Consider the following 22,821-nt stretch of genomic DNA (forward strand, 5'->3'; position numbering starts at 1 on the left):
GGGTTAAACTGACCACCATAGTGTAGTTTTATCGAAAAGTATGGACTCATATCTGCATACAAAAATTGTTTTTTCAAGCTTTAAACAACAAGGGGACCACACTACTTTAATTAATCGAACAGATTCACATCAATGGGACCACAAATATATATATAAACAAAACCCTAGATACCACAAAAAGACAACATGCATGAAATATATCCAACTCAGTACGAATGCCGTATAAACACAATTAAAGCAAGCATATGTGAGAGACGAAGATCGTGCTTACCACCATAAGCCGGGATTTCATCACTTCCACCAGCAAATGCGCCTGAACCAGCATCGTCCATCGCTTTCAGCCCTCCTGCATCATTTACGCCTAAAGTACTCCTTAATCGCCCTCTCATCGTCGTTCGTTATTGATTTTAGGTTTACGAGATTGTGGTGTGAGTAAGCTTGTACTGGTGTAGTGGTGTGAGGAATACGGAACGGTGTTAAGGGGAATGAGGGAATTGGAGGGAATTAGGGATTTTACCGTATGTTTTTTTAATTTAATTTTTAAACAAGAGTTAAAGGGTGAATGGTCACCAATACCCTTAAATTTTAACGTTAACTGGTCAAAGCCGGTCAATTTTAACGGAAACGGGTGGGGAGGGTTCCAATTGCCGCGCTTTTCAAACGTGAGGGGTGCACGCTGCAATTATACAAAGTATACGCCATAAAGTGCTTTTTCGGAAATCCAGGGGGTGCAAAATGCAATAAACTCTTTAAATAATCACGCGACAATAAATAATATACACACACTTAAACAAATATACCTGATATTTTCATTTACACCACTTCATAATTAAAATTATCTCAGCTTTTGCACGCAGTCTGAGCTAATGCATCTTTTAGCTCGTGTAAAAATTAGTTTCATCTTATAATTCGATCAGCTTGTACGAAGCTTCGTACGTTGCTGCATGCACCGACCTTAACGAGAATAAACCAGCTGATATTACAAGATTGCATGTATTTTTTCTCGTTTAATTAAACACATTATTTTAATTATAAAACCATAAACTAATTACGCAATATTAGTTAATTCATTTTACTGACAAAAATCATCAGTTTCAATAGAATCAAGAAGTGATATTTACTATTATATCACTTTTACTGACAAATTCACGAACTACAATAAATTTAAGATTCGTAACGTCAGACAGATTGAATCGATCTAAAAATATTCGTTGTTACTAAAACTGAATATTAACGTGTTAATATTTGTCTTCGCCCCAAAGCCAAGGTGGAAGCTTGAATTTTAAATTAACTCTTAATCAACAATTATTAATTATAATAATGTAGTTTTGTTCAGCTCAATTAAAGCCGGTACCGTACTCCATCGATTTTGTACTTGTTCCACTTACATTATTTTAACAAGTATTTTAGTCGGTATTATATATAAAGGACTGTGAATTCAATGAATTTGATCAGTTTGATTCTGTTGTTATCTAAATAAAATAATGCAAAATAAATACGTTAAAAGTGCCATCTCTAGATGTGTGAAAATTTGGATGTATTCTGCATGTGTTGCAGTTTCGTTTTTTTTTTTCCCTTCTCTTTTGTTTAAAGTTTCTTAAACTGGATGGTTATAGATGTTATGTAGCATTTGCCTAAAAAGTGAGTATATATTTTAGGTGGATGATCCGAATCTGATAATGTAATATAAGCTTTGTAGGATCTTGGCGATCTAAAACTTGTAGTAACTTAATGTTGGAAATTTGGCCGGTTGCAGTTCATCTGTATTCATCCAAAGATTTTATTTCATAATATTTGAATAAAAATTTCATCCATATATTGTTTTGGAAAAAATATTTATTATAACTCTTCATTTTCTATACAATATTCATCACATAAAATTTAGCCATATTCATACTTAATCATCATTTTCTCATACATTATTCTTTATTCATAAAATTTCTATACAATTTTTTTCATTCATTTTTTCCTTAATTATTTCATTTCATTCAAATGTATACAATCTAAGAGCACCTCTTGCGGTAATGAGGCTCCCTAAATGTATGAACAATTCAATTTTTAAAAAATAAGGAAGGGAGTATTCAATTCCACACCCTTAATTTCCCGTATCATCCGTTCTTGTCCACTAATCATACTCCCTCTTATCCCACGTACTCAATCTCTCTTCCATCATTTTATCTCTTTCCTCCAAGTTAGCTCACACATCGGCTAATTTTAAAGCTAAGTCATTATTATTCCTCATTTTCAATTATGTTGCTTATTATTTGTTTATTAAGAATTACTTGATTATGAAAAAAAAAATGATACATGTTAATTGATAATTTAATTAGATGTGAATTGTTATATAGAAAAAATTAGAAATGGTTAGTTGCTAATTTTAATTACCTTTTTAGGAAAAAATATTGGTTAATAATTATAAATATATCTATGAATAAGAAGCTACAAATAATTGTAGAAATATGATAATTATTTTTTATTTTTGTGTATATAGTGATTTTATTTTGATATTTTTAAGTAGAATAATTTAAAAATATATATTTACACATGTAGATAGCATCTGATCGTAATTACATGAATCACCGGCTTGATAAGAATAAAAGAGTATAACAAATGAGAACAAAATCGGTATAAATAATTTCATTAAATTTGCTGTTGCACCAACTGATGATTTAATTTAAAGGGGAAAATAAGATATGTATGTACATAATGTGAATTATAACCACAAAAATTCTGATGATGTGACATTAGATTTGTATCGACGTGGTATTATGTCGGGGTATATAATATGGTATTTTTATGGGAAGGGTTATAGATCACACGTGGGTACTAGAACGAGTTCAAAAAATGTTGGTTGCGCAAATAATTTTTATGATGCACGAGAAATACTTGACGATTTTGTGAATACAACTGAAAATTTCAAGAATGGTGAAGAATCGAATGTAACAGTAAAAATTTTTTATAAAAATAAAATACTTGATAGTGCTTCTGAACTAATTTATCCAGATAATACAAGGTTTACAACATTATCACTTGGGAACAAACTACTCCAGTTTAAATACAAACATAATTGTAATAATAAGGTTTTGTGGAATTGCTTGAACTTATTGAATCAGTGTTGCCGAATGATCGCAAATTGTGTCCATGAAATACTATGATACGAAAAAATTGGTAAGTCGTTTGAACATTGGATACTAAAAAATTGATACTTGTACGGATGGTTTCTTGTTTTTCTACAAAGAGGATAGTGAGAAAATATATTTTGATATATGTATTGAAAGTCTATACAGGACTCGAAAAGATCATAAAAAAAAAAGTTGATCCTCGAAAATTTTATTATTTCCTCTTGAATTGAGATTACAAAAGTTGTAAAATATGAAGTAAATTGAAAAATCTAAAATTTATAAAAATGACCAAGAAGGTGGTACTTTTATATAAAATCTACCAAAAATAAGAAAAAAATACCCTCTTATAAGTTATCAACTTTCTTCGGTTGCTTTTAACGAGAAATTACTGATCCTAGTCATTTTTAACGGCCGTATGTAACGATGACTTTTAATCATTTTTCTAATAACAACACTTGTGTTCGCGTATATAAAATTTTTAAGTGAGGCAAGTATTACCCAAAATTGGCCCCAATATATATTTTTTGTATCCGGCTACATTGATTGCACCAATGTCACAATCTTGACCATGAAAAAAGACTCCCTTAAAAACAAAAAATCATGGATTATGATACCCGACTTCATGCAAACGTACATCTACATGGGGTATCCCACGTATATAAAACCAACCCATAGGAAGGTAAAACGTCGAAATCAAATTAAAATCTTTTGGCCTATATACATGCCATTTAAATGATGAATGCTTTAACTTATAGTTTGTACCATTCTTTTTAAATCTTGGCCTATAGACCCCATTTCCCATCTATATATCCCACCACAAATCAAATCACCATCGCTATCCGCCTAAATTCTACACTCACTGATTTATATTTCCGTGTTGCAGTTTGGTAGATAATTTTATGAAGCATTCAAGGCATTTAAGTGTGACCTAACCTTTGATTGTACGTCCTCTCGAGATTTTTTGCAGATTAAAGACCCCATTTCGATGGCAGCCTAGTGGTACCCTTCAAAAGATTCTAGTATCGAGAAATCTTGAAAGCCAGTGGACTCGGGATAGCCGGAGGGGGAATCATAAAATGGTTAATTCGGGGGTCAATTTTCGAAAGAAAATATTGTTACAGTTTTAAGAATCATTATAGTTTTAAGAGTAAATTTAAAAATAATGATACTATTCTACACTGAATTTCACAAAAGTAATCAAAATTTTAAATTTATAAATTAGTGATCAATTTTAGTTTTTGTTTTTTTTTAAAAATGATGTTTGCTATTTTTTTTTTTAAGAGCTTGTCAAAATCTTTCTTTTAATAGACGACTGAAAAATCTAGCTTTAGCCACTTCATTCAAATTTAGTGGAAAGAACTGTCACTATCATCACTCTAATTTTAAATTTTGATGATTAATAATCATTAAAAAGTTTTTCTTTTTTACTATACAGGATCCGGATTTGCATATTAAATTAATATAATTCGACTAATCTCAATAAGCTACTTAATTGCACAAAGTATTCTACGATCCATTATTCTTACGAAGAATTATACTTGAAACCTTCTCTGAATCTCTGTTAACTCTCAGATTCGTAATTGTTAAGTGACTAATTCTCCTTAAACCTTAAGTTGTAGGTATAATATTCCTGTGAGCCTAGCCTCTGATACCATGTTAAGTAATCAATTCTGATGCTGAAATCTCAAGATGTTAAAAAAAGTGCTTACCAAGATCATATCTTAATACTCCCTCCGTCCCACCGGGTTGTTAACGTTCACTGTTTGCACGCATTTTGAGGCTCTTATAAAGTATAGTTCTATAATGTTTTTTTAATTTATTTTTTTTTTGAATAAAAGTTTAAACATCAAACTTTTATTCAGAATTTTTTTTATAAAAAAAAACCTCATGCAACTATATTTTATAGAAGTCTTAAAAAGCGTGCCAAAAAGTGATGTTAACAATCCAACGGGACGGAGGGAGTAGTAATTATGAGTTACGGCAGCTTCTATGAAATCTGGTTCAGCGCTCTAAGGACAGTCGTGGGCATATCTCGATCTCTCGTCATCTCTCGTGCACAAAAATCTCAAAGATTTCATCTTCAGAATTAAATGAAAAAAATCCAGAGTAGGTGAGATGTGTGTGTGCACTATCATAATAATTGGAGATTGAACTTAACAACACATATGCATGTATGATGTACCAAACCAAAATTTACTTGGATTTGCGCCACAACTGATGAGCCATGTTGATGCATGCAATGGCTAGTTGTCAACTGACAAAGTGGATACATGCATATTCTATTAGTTGTAGCCTACTAGCTAGCTACTTGTTTCCCAACATTCAACAGGATTAAATACAGGATTTTGCGTTAAACAAGTCGTTAAGTATGATCTTTTCACGGGTGGAGGATCAGGAATGATTTAATCCAAGATTGATACACCGACTTGTCTTTAGAATTACTCTAGCTCCATCTCCTTTGAAGAAAAATCGTATTCGTTTTTACTTTTTAGGTTTGAACCATGATTAGAGTTCGATATTATATTCACAACCGGTTCATCTAAAATATTAATATATTAGAGCCGCAAATAGATTTTAGCCATATCAACTTAGTGTGCGTATCATCAACTCTATCTTCTTAAAGAAAAATCTTATTCGTTTTTAGGTATAAGCCATATCAACTTAGTGTGTTTATTATGTGTGTTAGTAGCATATGATTATAGGAAAAAAGGAATCCGACAGAGAAAAATCATATGGGATGAGATAATTTCTGCTGGATGACATTATAATAACCCTATGTATACGTCAAATTTTTAGGTTAATTGTCCAACGATTTTTTTGAGCTTATGTGTTAAGAAGCCGGTGCGTGTGAAGCCTTTAAGTACACCAAGTTAAAAAATTTCTTATAATAAAATTACTAAAATTTAAAGAAATCATATATTATTTATTTTAGTTAATATTTTTCTTAACAAACTTCTTCTTTTTACTTTAATAATTATATTAAATAAAATATGAGGAGGATTTAATCAAATAATATATTTTATTATCGCTTTCTATCACTCAAAATTTATCTATATATTTGCTATGGTCTCAGGCCCAATATGTTGAAGGACATATCATCCCTTGGTTCCGGGTATACTATGCTTTTCAGTTGGGCTCAAACATTGTGTGTTCTGGGTTTCATGCTCTCCATTTCGGCCCAGATGTAATTATGCTTTCCAGTTTGGTCCATCATGTACAAGTAACTAAGCAAAGTGTTGGATCCGGCGTACAGTTTTATAGCCGTCGGATGAGTTATTATGCTCCATCCGTTCCGGTCAATTTTTTACGTTTGGTTTGGACACGGGGTGGGTGAAGTGGTGAGACTAATTGATTTTTAATGTAAAAAAATGGTGGAGTAGGAGTAGTGTGAAAAACGAAGAAAATGAAGAAGTGATGGTACTCGACTATTTTTGGTAAGTTTGAAAGGTAAAGAATTGGATGAGACATCCGAAGAAAGTGCAGAAAAATGGTTGGGACTGAGAGTAATATGTAACCTCCACAAATCGAATTCTTAAAACAATTGAACTTTTAATTCCATGTATCAAAGTTTGCCTATTTTGGAACTGCATTAAAGTTGTTAAAATGTGAAATATGTCCGAGCCTAAGTATTCTTCAAATTTAAATCATTTTTCTCCATACAAATGGAGTTCAAATAATAATAAATTGATTAAATTGGGATAATAAAGTTTATCTGATCAAAAACTATAAATTTAGAACAAGCCAATGTGCTCCAAATCGTGAAAGAGATTAACATCAACAAATGAACAGACTCTACTTTACCAGAAATCTTTTCAGCTCTTATGGCTCCTTTATTCTTTCTTTTTGATCTCCTCTTGCTTAAATTTTGCACCACTTTGTGCTCATGCAATGCTCAATCTTCACATTATCCAAACCTCCCCAAATTCTCAGCTATTCTGATCTTCGGTGATTCGTTATTAGACACCGGAAACAATAATTTCATTTCTACTGACCTTCAAGCAAACCATGCACCTTATGGTGTATCATTCCCCGGTGGCATTCCCACAGGTAGATTTTCTGATGGAAAACTCATGTCGGATTTTTTGGCTGATGCCTTGGGCCTTAAGCAATGCGTTCCTCCTTTTCTTGACCCGAATGTGCCTCAATCTGAGCTCCCCACAGGAGTCTGTTTCGCGTCAGCAGGGTCTGGATACGATGACAGGACTGCTAGTATGTCGCGGGTCATTTCAGTGACACAGCAGTACCAAAAATATTTTAAGGATTATAAACGTAAAATTATTGCAATGCTGGGAGAATTCGAGGCTGCAAATGTACTTGGAAAGTCTCTGGTTTTTGCTATTTCAGGGAGTAATGATGTGTCCATTAACATATATGAAAAGCCAGGGCCATTCCATTTATTCATTGATCAATACCAAGATTTTTTATTAGGCAACGTCGAAAAATTTATCAAGGTCAGTTCCCTTTCACACAATAAATGCAAATTCTGTTTATTAATAGGTACCCGAAAAAACTCAGATGATTAATAATGCAGTCATTATACGAAGATGGATGTCGGAACATGGCAATAGCAGGGCTTCCCCCTGTTTGTGGCCCTCTGGAGTTCGGGGGAGTGGTGGGATGTTTGAACAACCCGAATTCAGATCCCCAAGTGTACAATAGGAAGCTTCAAGCAATGTTGAATCAATTACAGTCCTCACTTCCTGGCAGCACAATCGTTTATGCTGATATTTTCACACCCTTGAAAGAATTAGCCTCGAATCCAATTCCTCACGGTACATTATTCACTTATTTATTCTTGCAACGTTACGTACTCCCTCTGTTTGGATATGTTAGTCTCTTGACTTTTTTATAAGATTAACATATCCAAACAGAGGGAGTAATTTTCTTGAGAGTCAAGTCTCAAGGTACACAAATATGGTCATAGTTGATGAGACTTCTAAAAAAATGTGAATAATGGCAGGTCTGTATACACCTATTGGAAACTGCTGTGGAGAAGGAGTCCCAGCAATGGGACTGACATGCAATGCTTTTGTGCTGACATGTCCGAATCCTTCAAAATATTTTCTGTGGGATTCGATACATCCTACCCAAGCTGTCTATCGCTACATGTCCGATTATTTGATCAGCAATGCTCTCCCACAGTTTAATCTCCTAGCATGATCTAAGATCAGCTGGACTTCAAGTATTTAATTAGGCCTAAGTTTGTAATCTGATAGCCTGTAATCTATGTCCCCTCACTCTATGTTATAATCTTGAAAGTGTCTTTGTAGTGATTCTAGTATGAAGCATGTGTAAAAAGAAAAAACTATGGGGCAAATTAATAGTGTTCTGCTTCTTGGGATCAGCATTCAGTAGGGCTGCTGTGCTGGCCAAGTAGAATGTCAAAAATGAGATGATTAAAACTAATAAAAAGCACTTGGGGTGAGAGAGGCTCGAACTCTCGACCTCAGGATTACTCTTATGCTATGAGACCTACGCGCTAGCCAACTGCGCCACCACCCCATGATGTTGTTTTCTTGATTTCAAGATACTTAAAGATAGTTTTGAGGCCAAAAAAGCAAAAGACCGGGAATCCAGTGTAAAGAATGTGGTGTCGCTATAACAAGGCTAACTTAACGGCTTAAAATTCTGGATCTTTATGATTTCTGCAAAGCATCACATTTAAAAGATATTGTTCTGCATTCGTATACGAAAAGTCATATAATTCGATTTTCAAGAGCGGTTCACGTTACTTCCATCCCAACAATTACATTAGATAAAGTTGAGATTGTTGCTTTGGATAGAAGCTGGAGTTGAATGTAGTGGCTGAGCCCCTTGCTGTTAAACTCTGGTTACATTCGAAAATATTACCTTAATTCATCTATACTTCAAGGCATTACGCGAGTGACGGAATCATGATTTCAATTTTCGAAATAACTCTGACTTGATATAAAGTTATTCATTGTAACGTTGAGATTGTGTGTTTCTTTCTGTTTTTACAAGCCAGATCGCATCTCTTTGGCTTAAATGTAGTCTTAGATCTGGTTTCGCAATGTCAAACACCTTTCTTCTATACAGACTCTTCCATTAAATTACATCTCACTCATGTGCCTTAATTCGCTGCCTCTTCCACACAAATTTCTCAACTTAACCACTCACGTTTGAAGCTCTTCATTGCCGAACCTTTTTACTAGCATTCGAGTGACTCGACTCGACTCGATTACATTCCTCTTAACCTCAAAAACAATTTGTATACCACAGCAATGTCCTCCACTTACACCCTCCCATTCTCCACCACAACCACCACCCCCGCGCCACTCCTCCCACCCTCCTTCGCCACCCCCGCCTTCACCACATTCCTCACGCGCCTCCACACCACTCTCCAAACTGCGTTCTCTCAACGCCGCCCCTGGTACGAACTCATCGACAAAACCTCCTTCTCCCGTCCCCTCTCCATCCCCAACGCCTCATCTCGCATCCGCAAAAACATCTCCTACTTCCGAATAAACTACCTCACAATACTCTCCTCAATCCTCGCCTTTTCTCTCCTCTCTCACCCCTTCTCTCTCTTCATCCTACTCTCTCTCCTCGCTGCATGGCTCTTCCTCTACCTCTTCCGCCCCTCTGATCACCCTGTGATCATACTCGGCCGCGTCTACTCTGATCGCGAGACGCTAGGAGTCCTGATTACCGCGTCATTGATCGTGATCTTTGTCACGGGATCACTGATCATGACATCGATGTTGGTTGGAGTGGGAGTTGTGTGTGTGCATGGAGCGTTTAGGGTTCCTGAGGATTTGTTTCTTGATGAACAAGGTAGTGCTGGTGGTACTGGGATGTTCTCGATGCTCAGTGGCGCCGCGACGTCTGCTGCTGTTGCTGCTGGTTCTAACATGGTTTGATACGGACATTGATGTTAGTACTAGATGTGATCTTGTTGATCATCATTCGCTTCATTCTTGGCAATGATTTTAACTCTGTAATGCTGTTAAACATAAGAAATATACACTTGATCGGAACGGATTTAGCAAAAAACATGGGCACACATATTTTTTTTCTTGGCACTTGATAAACTGTATAGTAATATATTAAACACAAATTTATTTTTTTTCTCACAATTATATTTTACACAGTAGATCTCAGCCCTCAGCTAAGTTCAATTAGGCATACAGTATATTGGATTATCATAAAAAAAAATGAAGTATATCATCTAAAATAGAGTAAACGACAAAGTGTTGGCTATAGTTTCCAAAATTTTACGTTGGCTGAAGTTCAAAAATTACAGATTGATGGCTAGACTTTATTTCTGTCTTTTAATAAGGTGGCTGCCGTCAAGGTCCGTTGAATTTAGGTGTTAAGTCCAAAATAATAAAGAAAAAAGAAGGGTAAAAGCGGGTTTTTACGCACAGACATATGTATCATCACTGTGCAGTCAAGACAGAATTAACGAAGAAGAGCAAAAACTCCGATTGAGAAAAATTATGAGTGTCAGTGGAGAAGAGAGTACAAGCAACTTAAAGAAGAAGAAGGGGTTGGGCTGGATTGAACGGTTAAGAGGGATGGTTTAATGTGATTTATGAGATGTTTCAGAGAATTATGGCTAGTTATCTTGAGAATCCAATGCCTCTTCCTCTTCTCCCCCAAGATTTCACTTTTATTATCACTGGATATACTGGTGGAATTGGCTGTGAAATTGCCGTGTCCTCTTTTGTTTCTCTCTCTTTTTTTCTTGAATTTGTGATTTTAGTGTTGTATTTGATTGATTGAGTTTTTTAGGAGATTTTGTAAATTGGGTTTTGTGGAAAATGGATGAATTGAAGGTGGGTTGTTGATCTTTTCAAATGAACCTGTTTCTTGAATTCATGATTTCAACTGATTAAGTGAATTTTTTTATTTTTTTTTGTGATTTTTGTAGATTGAAAGATGAGTTATTGGTAATCCTTTTAGATGTATCTGTTTCTTGAACTTATAGTTTTTAGCAGTGTAATCGTTGGAGTTGTTAGTGGATGATGGGTGCGGGTTTGGCTGTTGGAGACTGTGTTCGCCAGAATCAGCAGAGCAGGTAGCAAGGGGCGCTGATTTCTGGCAGCCACCTTATTGAAACGTGGAGGTAAAGTACAGCCACCAATCTATAATTTTTGAACTCTAGCCAATATTTTGTAAAATTTGGAAAACTACAGCCACCACTTTGTCATTTACTCTCTAAAATATGACATGCTAATTTTTAAAAGGGCCCGATGCTATCTAACTAATCTTTATTAAGACAAAAATTACTACTAAATCAATCTTTATAATAATAGAGTAAATACATCGACATAATCGCCAAGAGAAACATCGAAACTTCTGCAGACCGAAGAAACCAATTTTACAAGATGGTAAATGAATTCTACAAGAAAGAAAAACAGAGATTACAGAGTAGACATGAAAATTGAGGATGTTCAACCTCAGAAAGGGCATCACATTATTGTCCAGGAAGGTCCTGGTGGTTTTAGTATCCACTATCAAAAAACTGCAGCTACCTCAAAACCTTGAACTCTCTCGTACAAGCACAGACGAATCACAGCCTTCAATTTTCTGTACTGAGGGTATTTTAAAGCCTAAATCTGGTACACTGTGGAGCTACATTATTGTATAAAATTGTTTTGAATCTCTGTATTTTCTAGTAAATGCACATCCTCAACATAACTAAGTGGAGTTTTACTTCTGACTGTATAGTCAAATGATTCAACCACTCTCTTTTGCATATCCACCAGTTTCCTCTGCGATCTTTGCCCACTCATTTCCTATCTTTTCAGAATATGTGACCTGTAGTATTTATAGGAAGAGACATGACTTATAAGGAAAGATAGATTATAAGAGTCTCTACTATGCAAATATCATGAAAAATGAAAGCAACAACATGCTTAGGCATTGTTGGAACAAAAGTATCTAAACGATTGCATAATACATTACATATTATCTTATGCACCGAGGATAACTTTTTCACCTTGCATAGACGCATATATAACATATAGCAACTTCCTATTAGAAAAACAACAATAATCTAGCAAATGCTTTCAGCAAACCTGTATTATTAATTTCAATTCTGAAAGAATAGAAATAGGAAGTTTTAATATATTTTATATAGGTCTCACATCACGACAGCCCGTAGTAGAGAGTGACAATCCATTAAGGTCATTCTTCCAAATTGGGGGACATAATGTGTTCCAGAATTGCTACTGCTTAATGTATATTTTTAATAAAAACTACTAAAGTTGAGAGATTAAGGAAAGAACAGTTTTCTTTAAGCCCTTGCTACTCTAACAATCCCCAGCACAAGTAATAAAATGATTAAAAAAAGATCTATTGCTAGAGATAAATTCATTTCTAATCTTAGATATAGTCCCGGTCTAATAGTTCCTTTCTTGAGCAAATTTAAGTTTGTATACAGGAAACTTGTACCAACCAAAAATTTCGGAAATCCATTTCTGCAAATCAGGAAATAATGTTCAAAAGGCACATCACTACTTGTTCACAAACCATTTCTCTGGCAGGCAAACACTCTTCCAATTAACATTTTGTCCTCTGATATAAACATCTATAATTTTTTTATTAAGATCCTAATTCTTATATAATAAGTACTGTAATTTAATGTATTTGAGACACAATTAACATAGCTACCTATACTGATGATGTTAAATTGATTATTTTATTTGCATCTGTCTTCTTTTATTTTTTATTTTTTTTTAAGTCTTTGTAACTTAAGAAAATCAATTTTGTTTAGTCAGTTGAAATAAAAAGGGGTGGAGAATGAATAAATAGTTGCTAAAGAAAGGCTAGAAGAGAAGGAAATGATATAAGCTGGTGAGTGTGGATGGGATCATGAAGTGAAACAAGAAGACAGTGAAATTGCAGAAGATGATGGTACGAGAATTTGAAAAGGAATTACAAAACAAATGGCAACAGACAACTTTTATTATGCAACAGGCCAAGCTACTTTTTTATATGAGAGCAAGAAAATACCTGATTGACCACAAATCCCTTCAACATGTTTATGAAGTCCGCCTTCCTCTCTTTGTCTAACCTTTGTATTTCAGTCCTGTTATTTTCCTGCAGTATACAAAATCATTACCCTTAATGTAGACCTGGAAACGAGTAGAAGACAACAGAGTATGCAATATTTACCCTTTGCGAATTCAAAGTTAATTTGTTTTTCACATGCAAGACCAAAAGAGAGCATAACAACAGAACTTGATATTTATATATTTGCCCACAAAAACAAGTGTTAATTGTGGAAGGCAGGCCAGAATCCAGACTATACTGTGGAATAATATCAAAATTAGCGGTGACGGTGCACTGCAGAAAAATCTGCTTTTTCAAAGCTGGGGCAGTCAAAAATTTAAACAATCAACCAAAAATATTATTTAAAACCAAGAGCCCCTGGGTACTCCGCATGCCTTAACATCAAGTAGTTGATGCCCAAAGTGTTTCACCAACTAGGTAATAACTTATAGCTGCTACAAACTCAAGCTAAGCAGCAGCACAAAGGGAAAAAAATGGTAAAATATAGCAATAAAGAAGGGACCCCAACATTATATATGTGCAATGTGCCCTTATCTAGTATCAACCAAAACTGCAACATGGAAAGTAACTAATTCCTCAGGCTCACAAAAAAAAAAAGGACTAAAAGTGCTGTGGAGGGTGGATTTACTGGAATTTTCCTAGTCGTTTTATAATTAATGATGAGGAAAATAATAGTAACCAAGATAATTCTGCTTTTATGAAATAAGTAGTAGATAAAGTAGTTACCAATTAGGATTAGTTTACTTTTTATTTAAGATTTTACTTGTCTTTTAAGTCTAAGGATGTCTATGAGTACAATTGTAATCATCAATATTAACCAGAGTTTGATTATATTAAATGATGAGTATTTTAAAATAAATCTGTGAACTTTTCTGTGTGTCGCCAATTCTCAGCAGAGATAAATCATTCTCACTTGTTCTATCCCTTCCCCCCATTATCATACAAAATCTATCGGGAATAGTTAATCCCTCCCTCCTTGCCATATTTTTTCCATGTTGGCTTTCGCACATATTCCAGTACGTTTAAAAAATTATACTTGTATATAATAGTTTTAATATTTTCTTTTTTTTACAAAACATGAATCGTTAAATTTTTACAGAAAAAGAATATTTTAAAATCATGATGTACAAGTATGATTTTCGTATAACTTAAAATGTGTGAAAAAGACAACTGTGACAAGAATTACGGGACCGGGGGAGTATATGAACACGTATATAACTAGTTATAACTTAAAGAGTGTTCAGTGGACCTGCCTAAAATCTTTTGTTACATTATGGCCTGAGCAAGTAATAGACAGTGTATTAGTATAGCGTCCACAATCCTATAACCTAATTGTGGTGCAACTTTAAAATCTTCCTCGACTTCAATAGTTACACACTCCACAGTACATCTGTCTCCCATCAGTCCTCTAGTCTATCACCAGCATATACCCTATATACTATCCATCAATCTCTTTTTAGCGCAGCCTCCTAGTCAAGAACGCACTCTCCCACTTTTTTAATTCTCCTTTATATTTCTTCTTTATTTTCACTGGATAGGCAGGTCGCCTTTTGAAAGTATACCCAAAGCTAGTTGTGATGGTGCTCATAGCTTGATCTTCATCTTACATGCGTAATGAAAATCAGAATGGCTGATTATTGACCAGATTTTTATATTAGCTGATTATTTTGGTCTTCTTCAGATAACTTCTTGTATAAAAACCGATTGTTTCAGGTGCTTGCATTTTGTGTCTGCCCAGTCATGCTTGGGGAAAGTGTTTCATTTCAACCCATGTCATTATCAGGCCTGGTTCAGATAAACCCGAAATTACGACCTGGTCCAGTTGAACTGACGTGAGGCAGACCAAGACCCGCAAGTGCCACAGCTACTAATTAACGACACTGTAATTATCAAATATATCATATTCAAGTAGAATTACGCCCTGATTCAGTTGACCTGACGCGAGCCCGACCGACCAAGACCAAAAATTGCCACAGCTACTAATTAGGGATCCTTCAGTTCTATGACCACCTTGAATAAGATATTTGAAAATTTGGGTACCCTAAAGTCCTAAACATCAGTTTGCCCATATGGGTACCCAAATGGCCTTGGTTAGCAGAATTTTAGTCAAGAAAAAATACAAGACATGTACGTCATTAACAATGGTGTCCAAAGCTAGCACAAGAAGCCATTTCAACCTCAAGTGAAGTACGGCATTTATTTAAAATGGCGTATATGACAGGTTGACAGATAAGGTTTAAAAAGAGTGCAAGGAGTGACGGAGTAAAGTGTAGAAAGAGTGCATTGTTTGTATGTGTATTAGGGTCAGGATTAGGGTTTACATGCATGGTTAGGTTTATGTCCTATTCTATTAAAAATGTGGAAGGCGGCTAAGAATTTAAAATTGGGTTTTAAATTTAGTTCAATATTTTATTTCAACAAATAAGAAAACAATGAATAATTAATTACACTTTTAAATAAAATCTCTAACATAATTTATTTTAAAGATACATACTTTTTATATATCAATATTAGTTAATTTTATTTAAACTTATTTTTTCTGCACATTACTCATGATATTAATATATAGAAGTATATATCTTTTAATAAATTATGTTATAGATTTTAATTCGAAAAATATTTAATCATACATTGTGTTTTCTTATTTATTACTCATAATATTAATATATAGAAGTATGTATCTTTAAATAAATTATGTTATAGATTTTAATTCGAAAAATATTTAATCAAACATTGTGTTTTCTTATTTAATATAAAAATTAAACTAATTTTAACACCCAGATGTTAAATTCTTGGCCGTGTTCCATAATTTTTAATAAAATGGGACATAAACCTAAACTAACCGTGCACGCCAACCTATCCATGATACAAACAGTGTGCTCCTACCAACCCTAACCCTAATACACATACTTCGTAGGCCATAAACACTGTTTTTATGAGCTCATCTATAAACCTGTCGTCCACTCCATTTTATATGCCTTATTACACTTGAGCTCAAAAGGGTTTGCTATGCAAGCTATGTACGCGATTGTTAGTGACGTACATGTCTTGTATTTTATACCAACTGCCTGCTGCAATTGTACGCCAACTACGTCTATTTTAAGGCTATTTCGGTATCCATATTTGCAAACTTTTATTCATGGTACCCAACTTTGCAAATATCTCATTCAACATGGCCACAAAAACCGAAAGAGCCTACTAATTAGCGACACTCTACTTGTATATATCATTAATTTTACCTAAACCAAAATTACAACCTGATTCAGTTGATTCACCAAGACCCAAAATTGCCATGACTACAAAGTTAGCGACACTCACTTACTATATATATATCACATTCGCGTACCCAAAATTACAACTTGATTAGTAGATCATATCTCATTATTCATCAAATATTTAATTAGTAGATCAAATAAATAAAATTGTCATTTTCCTTCAAAAAATCGTAGAATTAGTCAAAATATCCAAATTGGTTCTGCAGCAAAACCATATTCGTTCAAAATGTTTGTGCAGTAGAACCAAATTTAGAAATCAAGATTCTTGCTTAAGTTGCAAGCATTGTTATCAAGTCGACGACTAGTCGTCGACTAGTCGACAAGTCGTTTTATAGAAAAAGTCAAGCAACGACTTATTTACTTTGGCGACTTTTTTTTCAACATATTAGTGTCTCCCTAATATTTATATCATTTCAACTTCACATTATTATTTCCTTCCTGTCACTACTTTTTGGCTTCAGGCTATGTAATATTTGTATCATTTTATACAATTAAGTATATCCCTAATCTTTGTATCATTTCAACTTCACATTATTATTACTTTCCTATCGCTACTTTCTGGCTTCAATTTATATGTGAACTAACAATCTGCTACGTCATATACATCTCACTCTTCTTTATTATCTTTTACTTTTGATTCAAACCATAAACTGATGTGCGTTCAACTATATTTTATACATTAAATCTAGTAAAATATGTAGAAGAATGACTTGTCGACTTTTTACGACTAGTCGAGCGACTTGTCGACTAGTCGATTCCAAGGTATCCCGGCGCCGAGGCTCGACTTGGCGCCGTAATAAGCTTGGTTGCAAGTGTTAAATTGTTTTTGTGTGTTAAGATATACACTCTCTCACACACGATCTCACGGAATCCTCTCCGTTTTTAATTTGAATTTTAGCGTCAATTCACTGTATTTTTTTTCATCTCCCAACGATCAATTTGAATACCATACATGCCATATTTCGATGTGATTTAGAGATTTTTTTTATTTTAGTTTGTAGTTTGTATTCTAAGAAGGTTTGTACTACGGTAAGACCCTATATATATACATATATTTATACCTCCTAGGCTACATGAAGATACTGAAGATGTATTTCATAAAATAATTATATACCTTAATGCGTTCATATTCTCTGATTGCACAGTTTTTAGCATCCTCGGTTACTCTAATAGCTTCCTTTAGCTCCTCGCCCTTCCGATTTCTAGACTTGTCCCCGCCAAATATTTTCGATGATGCAGTATCCAGTCTTTCAGCTCTTGAGTGTAAAGAAGACAATTCCGTTAGAAGGGTTTGTACGGTCAATAAAGCACTTGACCGATCCGAGAAAGCAGTGTGAACTGCAAGCATCAGACCCATATACTCATGTAGAGTATCCTGCAATATATATAAGCATACACAATAAGGTGATGGTACTAAAAGTGGATAAACAATTAGGAAGATGTTTAACATCAATTATTTTATCCTAATTTACAAGTCAGATAATATTATTAATAAAGACAATATAGTCAATAACTAGTGAAGATTTAGAAAGGAAATAAATTGAATGCATATACTGTATGTTGATAGTCAGCAAAAGCACCAACAGTGTCAACCCCTTAAAAGACCTATATTTTGTAATTCTGCCAAAATGATACCCAAAACGCACAATAAAACAAGTATGAACCTGTTCCGAAAAGAAGTTCGCAAAACAAAACAAAAAAGAGACCAGTTTCTCATGCCAAATTGCTGAAATCATGAATGGAAGGGAATGGAGCCATGGAGCAAAACCTACATGAATGAGTAAATTTTCCATCATCTTACCCAAAAGGCTACCCACAAGCCATACCACCATCATTGATCATCATGCATTTAATCTGATTGCTAGAATTGTGATTCAAAATCGTAACTGAAGAACCAAATTACTTTATTAAGTTTTAATGTCTCTTTATTTATAAAAGATTTGTAACTCATGAGGCTACTTATATGGCAATGATTATGCTTATTTGACTTGTACCAATCTACATAAAGAGCTATAGAATGAATAAAACATATTTTTGCACCAAATATAATATCCCTTTCTTCCTTCTACAGAAAAAACAATATGGTATCAAGAGCTTCAAAAATCTTAAGGGATTTGTGAAGATCTTAAGAAATCTAGAGTGTAAGTGCATAGCCATGACTTCTAGCATAAGAGACTCAACGATTGCATCCGAAAGGGAACTGCAACTTCTTGGAAACAATACAACACTAGAACAAATGAGAGTTTCTGAAGATGAGTTAACAAAAGCTAGTATAAATCTATAAGCACCGTATTTCAGTGTGGCGAGATGATATGAGCAAACCATGGCATAGGTGGCCATGGAAGAAATATTTTTTTTTTAGAGTTCCATTTGAAACCATGGAGAGAAGTGCTCTGCAATTTTAGTTATTAGTGTTGACAATAATTGCATAGAACATGAAATTTGGTGAGATGTGCACCCAGAAATATGTTTGTGGAGAGAAGTGCTCTCATGAATCTGATGAGAACTTGAGAAGTGCATTAAGGGTGATGATGGGAAGTACATCACCGGCTTAAAATCACTGAATAAAGTTTACAAATTTAAATCAAGAGAGAGTGTTGGAATGGCGATTCGAAATTGTAACTGGAAAATCAAATAATTTAATTACATTTTTAATGTCTCCTCGCTTAAAAATGATTTTTAATCTCATGAGGCTACTTATGTGACTATAATGATGCTTATTTGATTGGTATGAGATCTATATGAAGGAATAAAATATACGCTGCCACCAAATATTATATCTTTTTTTTTCTTGTATCAAAAAAAAAAAAAAAAAACACTGATCAAGAGAGGTTTATCCTAAATATTGTGTGTCCCTGTGTTCAAGCTGTTTCTAGCCCTTTTAGCTATTTCACTTGTAATTCCTATCCGATGGAAAACTAGTTCTCCTATCAACCCTCTGCCCCATAATGCAGAATTTCAAAATTATGTAATTAAGCTATATAAGGAAAAGTTGTTTCTTTACTTCAACAAGATTATCATTCTGCAGTAAATATCCTAATAGCAAAAAACTAACATGTGACTCAAAAAAAAAAAAAAAAACTGGCACTAAACTTAACTACTAGGATCTAGTATTTTTACCAGATGTTTTACAGTTTGTGCATTTAGTTCCCGATATAGTCTGCTTGCTTTAACAGTAGCAGTTGCTACATTCTTCATGTCAGCTGCACGTGCTCTTTGAGTGTTGAAGGAAGCTTCCTGATTCTCAAATTTCATCAATTTAAGAAATGCTAGCCCCAATTCTCCCATTGTTTCTCCCATATCCTGCTGCGCTTTGACAAGTGCTTCAGCCTGAAACGAAACAAATCTAACTATCAATCTGACAAACGAATAATAAACATAACACAAACATCACAATAAAACAATCTAACAAAATTCAATAGAACACCTGCTGAGATGCATTCCCGAGTTGAACCTCCAGAACATTCAACCTCTCCTTCTTTTCCACAAACTCCTTATCATCATCCTCCACTTGCTTCTTTGAACCACCCCAGTCATTCGCAACCGACTGCTTCAACTCCTTAAAAATCCTCAACAAATCCCTCCCCCCTTTTGCAGGCTGCACCGCCTCCTGAGGCGCAATCACACTCGACGAATCCCCAAACAACTGTTTCGGCAAATTCACCGCCCCATCAAGCATCCTCGATGCCACATCAGTACTCGTAGGCAATGGTAACTTCCCCTGAACCTGCAAAAACACTCTCAACTCGTCACTCTTCCTGATCACCGGATGCCCCGCCAATCTCCTCAAATACTTCTCCAACGCCACTCTCCTTTGTTCCACAAACTCCTGCTTCTGCATTACTTGACTCTCCACGACACTCTTATCGGGCCTAGGAGGAATAAAAAATCCCCTATACACCTCACTCAATCGATCCGACAACGTAACTATATCCCTAAACCTCCTCCTAACAACAAATTCCGATCCCCCATACTCTAAAATATTCGTAGTTGTCGTAATTAAATAGGTAAAGTACTTATTGCCACCTGGCACTATCGAATTCGAAGCCTCCACTTCCTTCTGAGGCTTCGAGACCGAAACCTTCAAATACTCAATTGCTGATTCCGAGACGCGCAGCTCCGTGGAGTCGTGTTCGATTCCGTTATTATTAAAATTCTCAACGTTCTCGTCACGTTCATTTGGTTCGTGGAAACTATGCGATTCGTCGTGTAACGGAGAGATTACGACGTCGGAATAGGAGGGAGGCGGGAGAGATTGGGGAGAGGGGGGAGAGAAAAGGGGATCGGAGAGAGGGTGGTGCGAATCGGAGGAGAGAGACGTGAATACGCTTTTGTAAGTGGAGAACGAGTTGGAGCTGAGTGAGTCCGAGTCGAGTTGTGGCGATTCTTCTGAGCTGTGAACTCGGTGGTTGTCTGGGCCCATCATTGTGTTGTGTGATCGGCGAATTGGAACTGATAAACGAGAGAGAGAGAGAGAGAGAGAGAGAGAGAGAGAGAGAGAGAGAGAGAGAGAGAGAGAGAGAGATTTGACGAAATTAGGAGTAATTAAATCGTGGAGAGAGAGAGGGAGAGAGATTAGATGGAATTGGGAGTAATTAGGTTTATGGAGGAGTGTTTTTATGGTTTAACTGTTTTTCTGTTGAAGATATATGTTGATGTGGAAATTAGTGGAAGAAGATGAAGAAAGAAAACTGCCAATTTTATTTTTTACAAATTTGGGGTAATATATATGTCTGTTTTTTCCTGCTTTTCATTATTGTTTCCAGAGTAAACTTCAAAGTTGTGGTCAAAATTTATACCGATTTTCAAAGAATTGGGAATTATAATTTCCCAGCAACGTGGTCAAACTTTGGCTCCGCTTTTCACAAATGTGGCTCCCGTTAATGTCACTAACAGGAGCCTAACGAGAGCCACATTTTTGAAAAGCGGGCCAAAGTTGGGCCACTTTTCTGAAAATTTGGAACAGACAGAAGGATAAAAATAAGTTCCAAATTCTCAGAAAAGTAGCCAAACTTTGGCCCGTTTTCCAAAACTGTGGCTCTGTTAGGCTTCCGTTAGTTAGTGACATTTAACAGGAGCCACACTTTTAAAGAGCGGAGCCAAAGTTTGGCCATCTTTTTGAAAATTTGAAACTCTGGTCAACTTTTTGAAAATCGGTGCAAACTTCGGTCATCTGAAATTAACTCTTGTTTCTATGGTGGCTTAACTCAGGTAACTCCCCTATTTTGAAATATTTTATCTGATATACTCCATTGGATAAAATTTACCTTTATCTATACTCTCAAAATTCATAATAACTTTATCAAAATAATTATTAATTAAAAATATCAATATAATATATGATGTCAAAAAGGGTGTTGTCCAGATAAGTTAAATATCATTTTATAATTCAAAATATTACATCATGTAGCATTAACCTTCTTTCACTTCAGAGCGTTTTGAAACCTCGTACCCTCATTTATGTTTCGTTCTAAAACGTTAAATCATGTTATATTTTTGTAATACTTTTTGAACTTAAACACAACATGATATAACATTTTTTTCCTAAAAATCAAAATGCTGAATTATCCGAAGTTTATAATAATATTTCAAAGCATTTTTCACAATTTTGATATTTTGAGTATTATTTTGAGAAATTATAATATATGAGGTCTTCTAGTCAAATACACAGTCTTAGCAATAGATTTAAATACAGTTGTGTTGAGGTAGATACTATTAGCAATTGATCATATCAAATTTCTGCAGGTAGATGTCCGATGTCAGTCTATTCAATTTTGATAGTCCTGATGTCTGATGTACATGTACTGGCCATTAAATCATAAATGGTCGTTTCAAGGTCCTCTTGCAAGACTGTTTTAAAATTCACGGTATCCTAGTCAAAATATATGGGATTCTAATCAGTATATATTCCGCATGTTCTACAAACATATTTATAAGTAATTCTGAGATCTCAATAACCTGAACTTTTGGAGCTAGAGGCAAGCCTTGTTTTCCTGCAGAAAATCATGCTTGATTGTTATTATATGTTCTATCTTGAGCTCGTTAGCAGGCAATTTTGCTTTTATTTATAATAAAAAAAAATTATTCACCGAACTGAAAAGATGTTAGCTCACCTTGTTGCACTGTCTTGAATTTGAGACTCTGGACCATGTTGTTTAAACCAGTTCCAGCTGATGTTATTTGAACTGAGGTGGTTCAAAAAATTGCGAATACGCCTGAAAAAACCCAAAACATGTAGATACCGTTTCTGGATCACCAAGTTTTGGCTCTCAGTGATCCCTCGCATCCTTGTCGCTTTGTAGGAACCTTTGATAAGTGCAATTATCTTACCAACACAAGGGTCAGTTTTTCTTTGCATAAAATTGACTTATTTGTGAACAAAA

General features: G+C 34.8%; 3 protein-coding genes and 1 non-coding gene across 4 annotated transcripts; 2 read left to right on the plus strand and 2 right to left on the minus strand.

Moving 5' to 3' along the window:
* Positions 1-6,943: 6,943 nt before the first annotated feature.
* LOC108212833 (GDSL esterase/lipase At1g06990) lies at positions 6,944-8,282 on the plus strand. Its single transcript, XM_017384545.2, has 3 exons — positions 6,944-7,573; positions 7,654-7,894; positions 8,083-8,282. Exons 1-3 carry the CDS (start codon positions 6,944-6,946, stop codon positions 8,280-8,282), a joined length of 1,071 nt encoding a protein of 356 aa, XP_017240034.1.
* A 257-nt stretch (positions 8,283-8,539) lies between these two features.
* TRNAM-CAU (transfer RNA methionine (anticodon CAU)) lies at positions 8,540-8,624 on the minus strand. The gene is given in 2 exon segments: positions 8,540-8,575; positions 8,587-8,624. It is a non-coding gene; the product is annotated as a tRNA-Met (tRNA).
* Positions 8,625-9,078: 454 nt separating this feature from the next.
* LOC108213848 (PRA1 family protein B3) lies at positions 9,079-10,174 on the plus strand. Its single transcript, XM_017385638.2, has one exon. It carries the CDS (start codon positions 9,365-9,367, stop codon positions 10,001-10,003), a length of 639 nt encoding a protein of 212 aa, XP_017241127.1. The 5' UTR covers positions 9,079-9,364; the 3' UTR covers positions 10,004-10,174.
* A 1,197-nt stretch (positions 10,175-11,371) lies between these two features.
* Positions 11,372-21,057, minus strand: LOC108214837 (sorting nexin 2B). The gene is made up of 5 exons (XM_017387050.2): positions 19,866-21,057; positions 19,559-19,768; positions 17,553-17,813; positions 13,104-13,190; positions 11,372-11,906 (listed from the first exon to the last, which is right to left on the minus strand). Exons 1-5 carry the CDS (start codon positions 20,862-20,864, stop codon positions 11,826-11,828), a joined length of 1,638 nt encoding a protein of 545 aa, XP_017242539.1. The 5' UTR covers positions 20,865-21,057; the 3' UTR covers positions 11,372-11,825.
* Between the last annotated feature and the right edge of the window lie 1,764 nt (positions 21,058-22,821).

Source organism: Daucus carota, chromosome 3, assembly GCF_001625215.2.
Source record: "Daucus carota subsp. sativus chromosome 3, DH1 v3.0, whole genome shotgun sequence".
NCBI lineage: Eukaryota > Viridiplantae > Streptophyta > Magnoliopsida > Apiales > Apiaceae > Daucus > Daucus carota.

Coding starts and splice junctions, on each gene's coding strand:
- LOC108212833 (XM_017384545.2), top strand. CDS start 6,944: ATGGCTCCTTTATTCTTTCTTTTTGATCTCCTCTTGCTTAAATTTTGC. Junction 7,574..7,653: donor ACGTCGAAAAATTTATCAAG/GTCAGTTCCCTT, acceptor TTAATAATGCAG/TCATTATACGAAGATGGATG. Junction 7,895..8,082: donor CTCGAATCCAATTCCTCACG/GTACATTATTCA, acceptor GAATAATGGCAG/GTCTGTATACACCTATTGGA.
- LOC108213848 (XM_017385638.2), top strand. CDS start 9,365: ATGTCCTCCACTTACACCCTCCCATTCTCCACCACAACCACCACCCCC.
- LOC108214837 (XM_017387050.2), bottom strand. CDS start 20,864: ATGATGGGCCCAGACAACCACCGAGTTCACAGCTCAGAAGAATCGCCA. Junction 13,191..17,552: donor GAGAATATGAACGCATTAAG/GTATATAATTAT, acceptor TGTATACTGCAG/GAAAATAACAGGACTGAAAT. Junction 11,907..13,103: donor AGGGATTTGTGGTCAATCAG/GTATTTTCTTGC, acceptor TAAATACTACAG/GTCACATATTCTGAAAAGAT.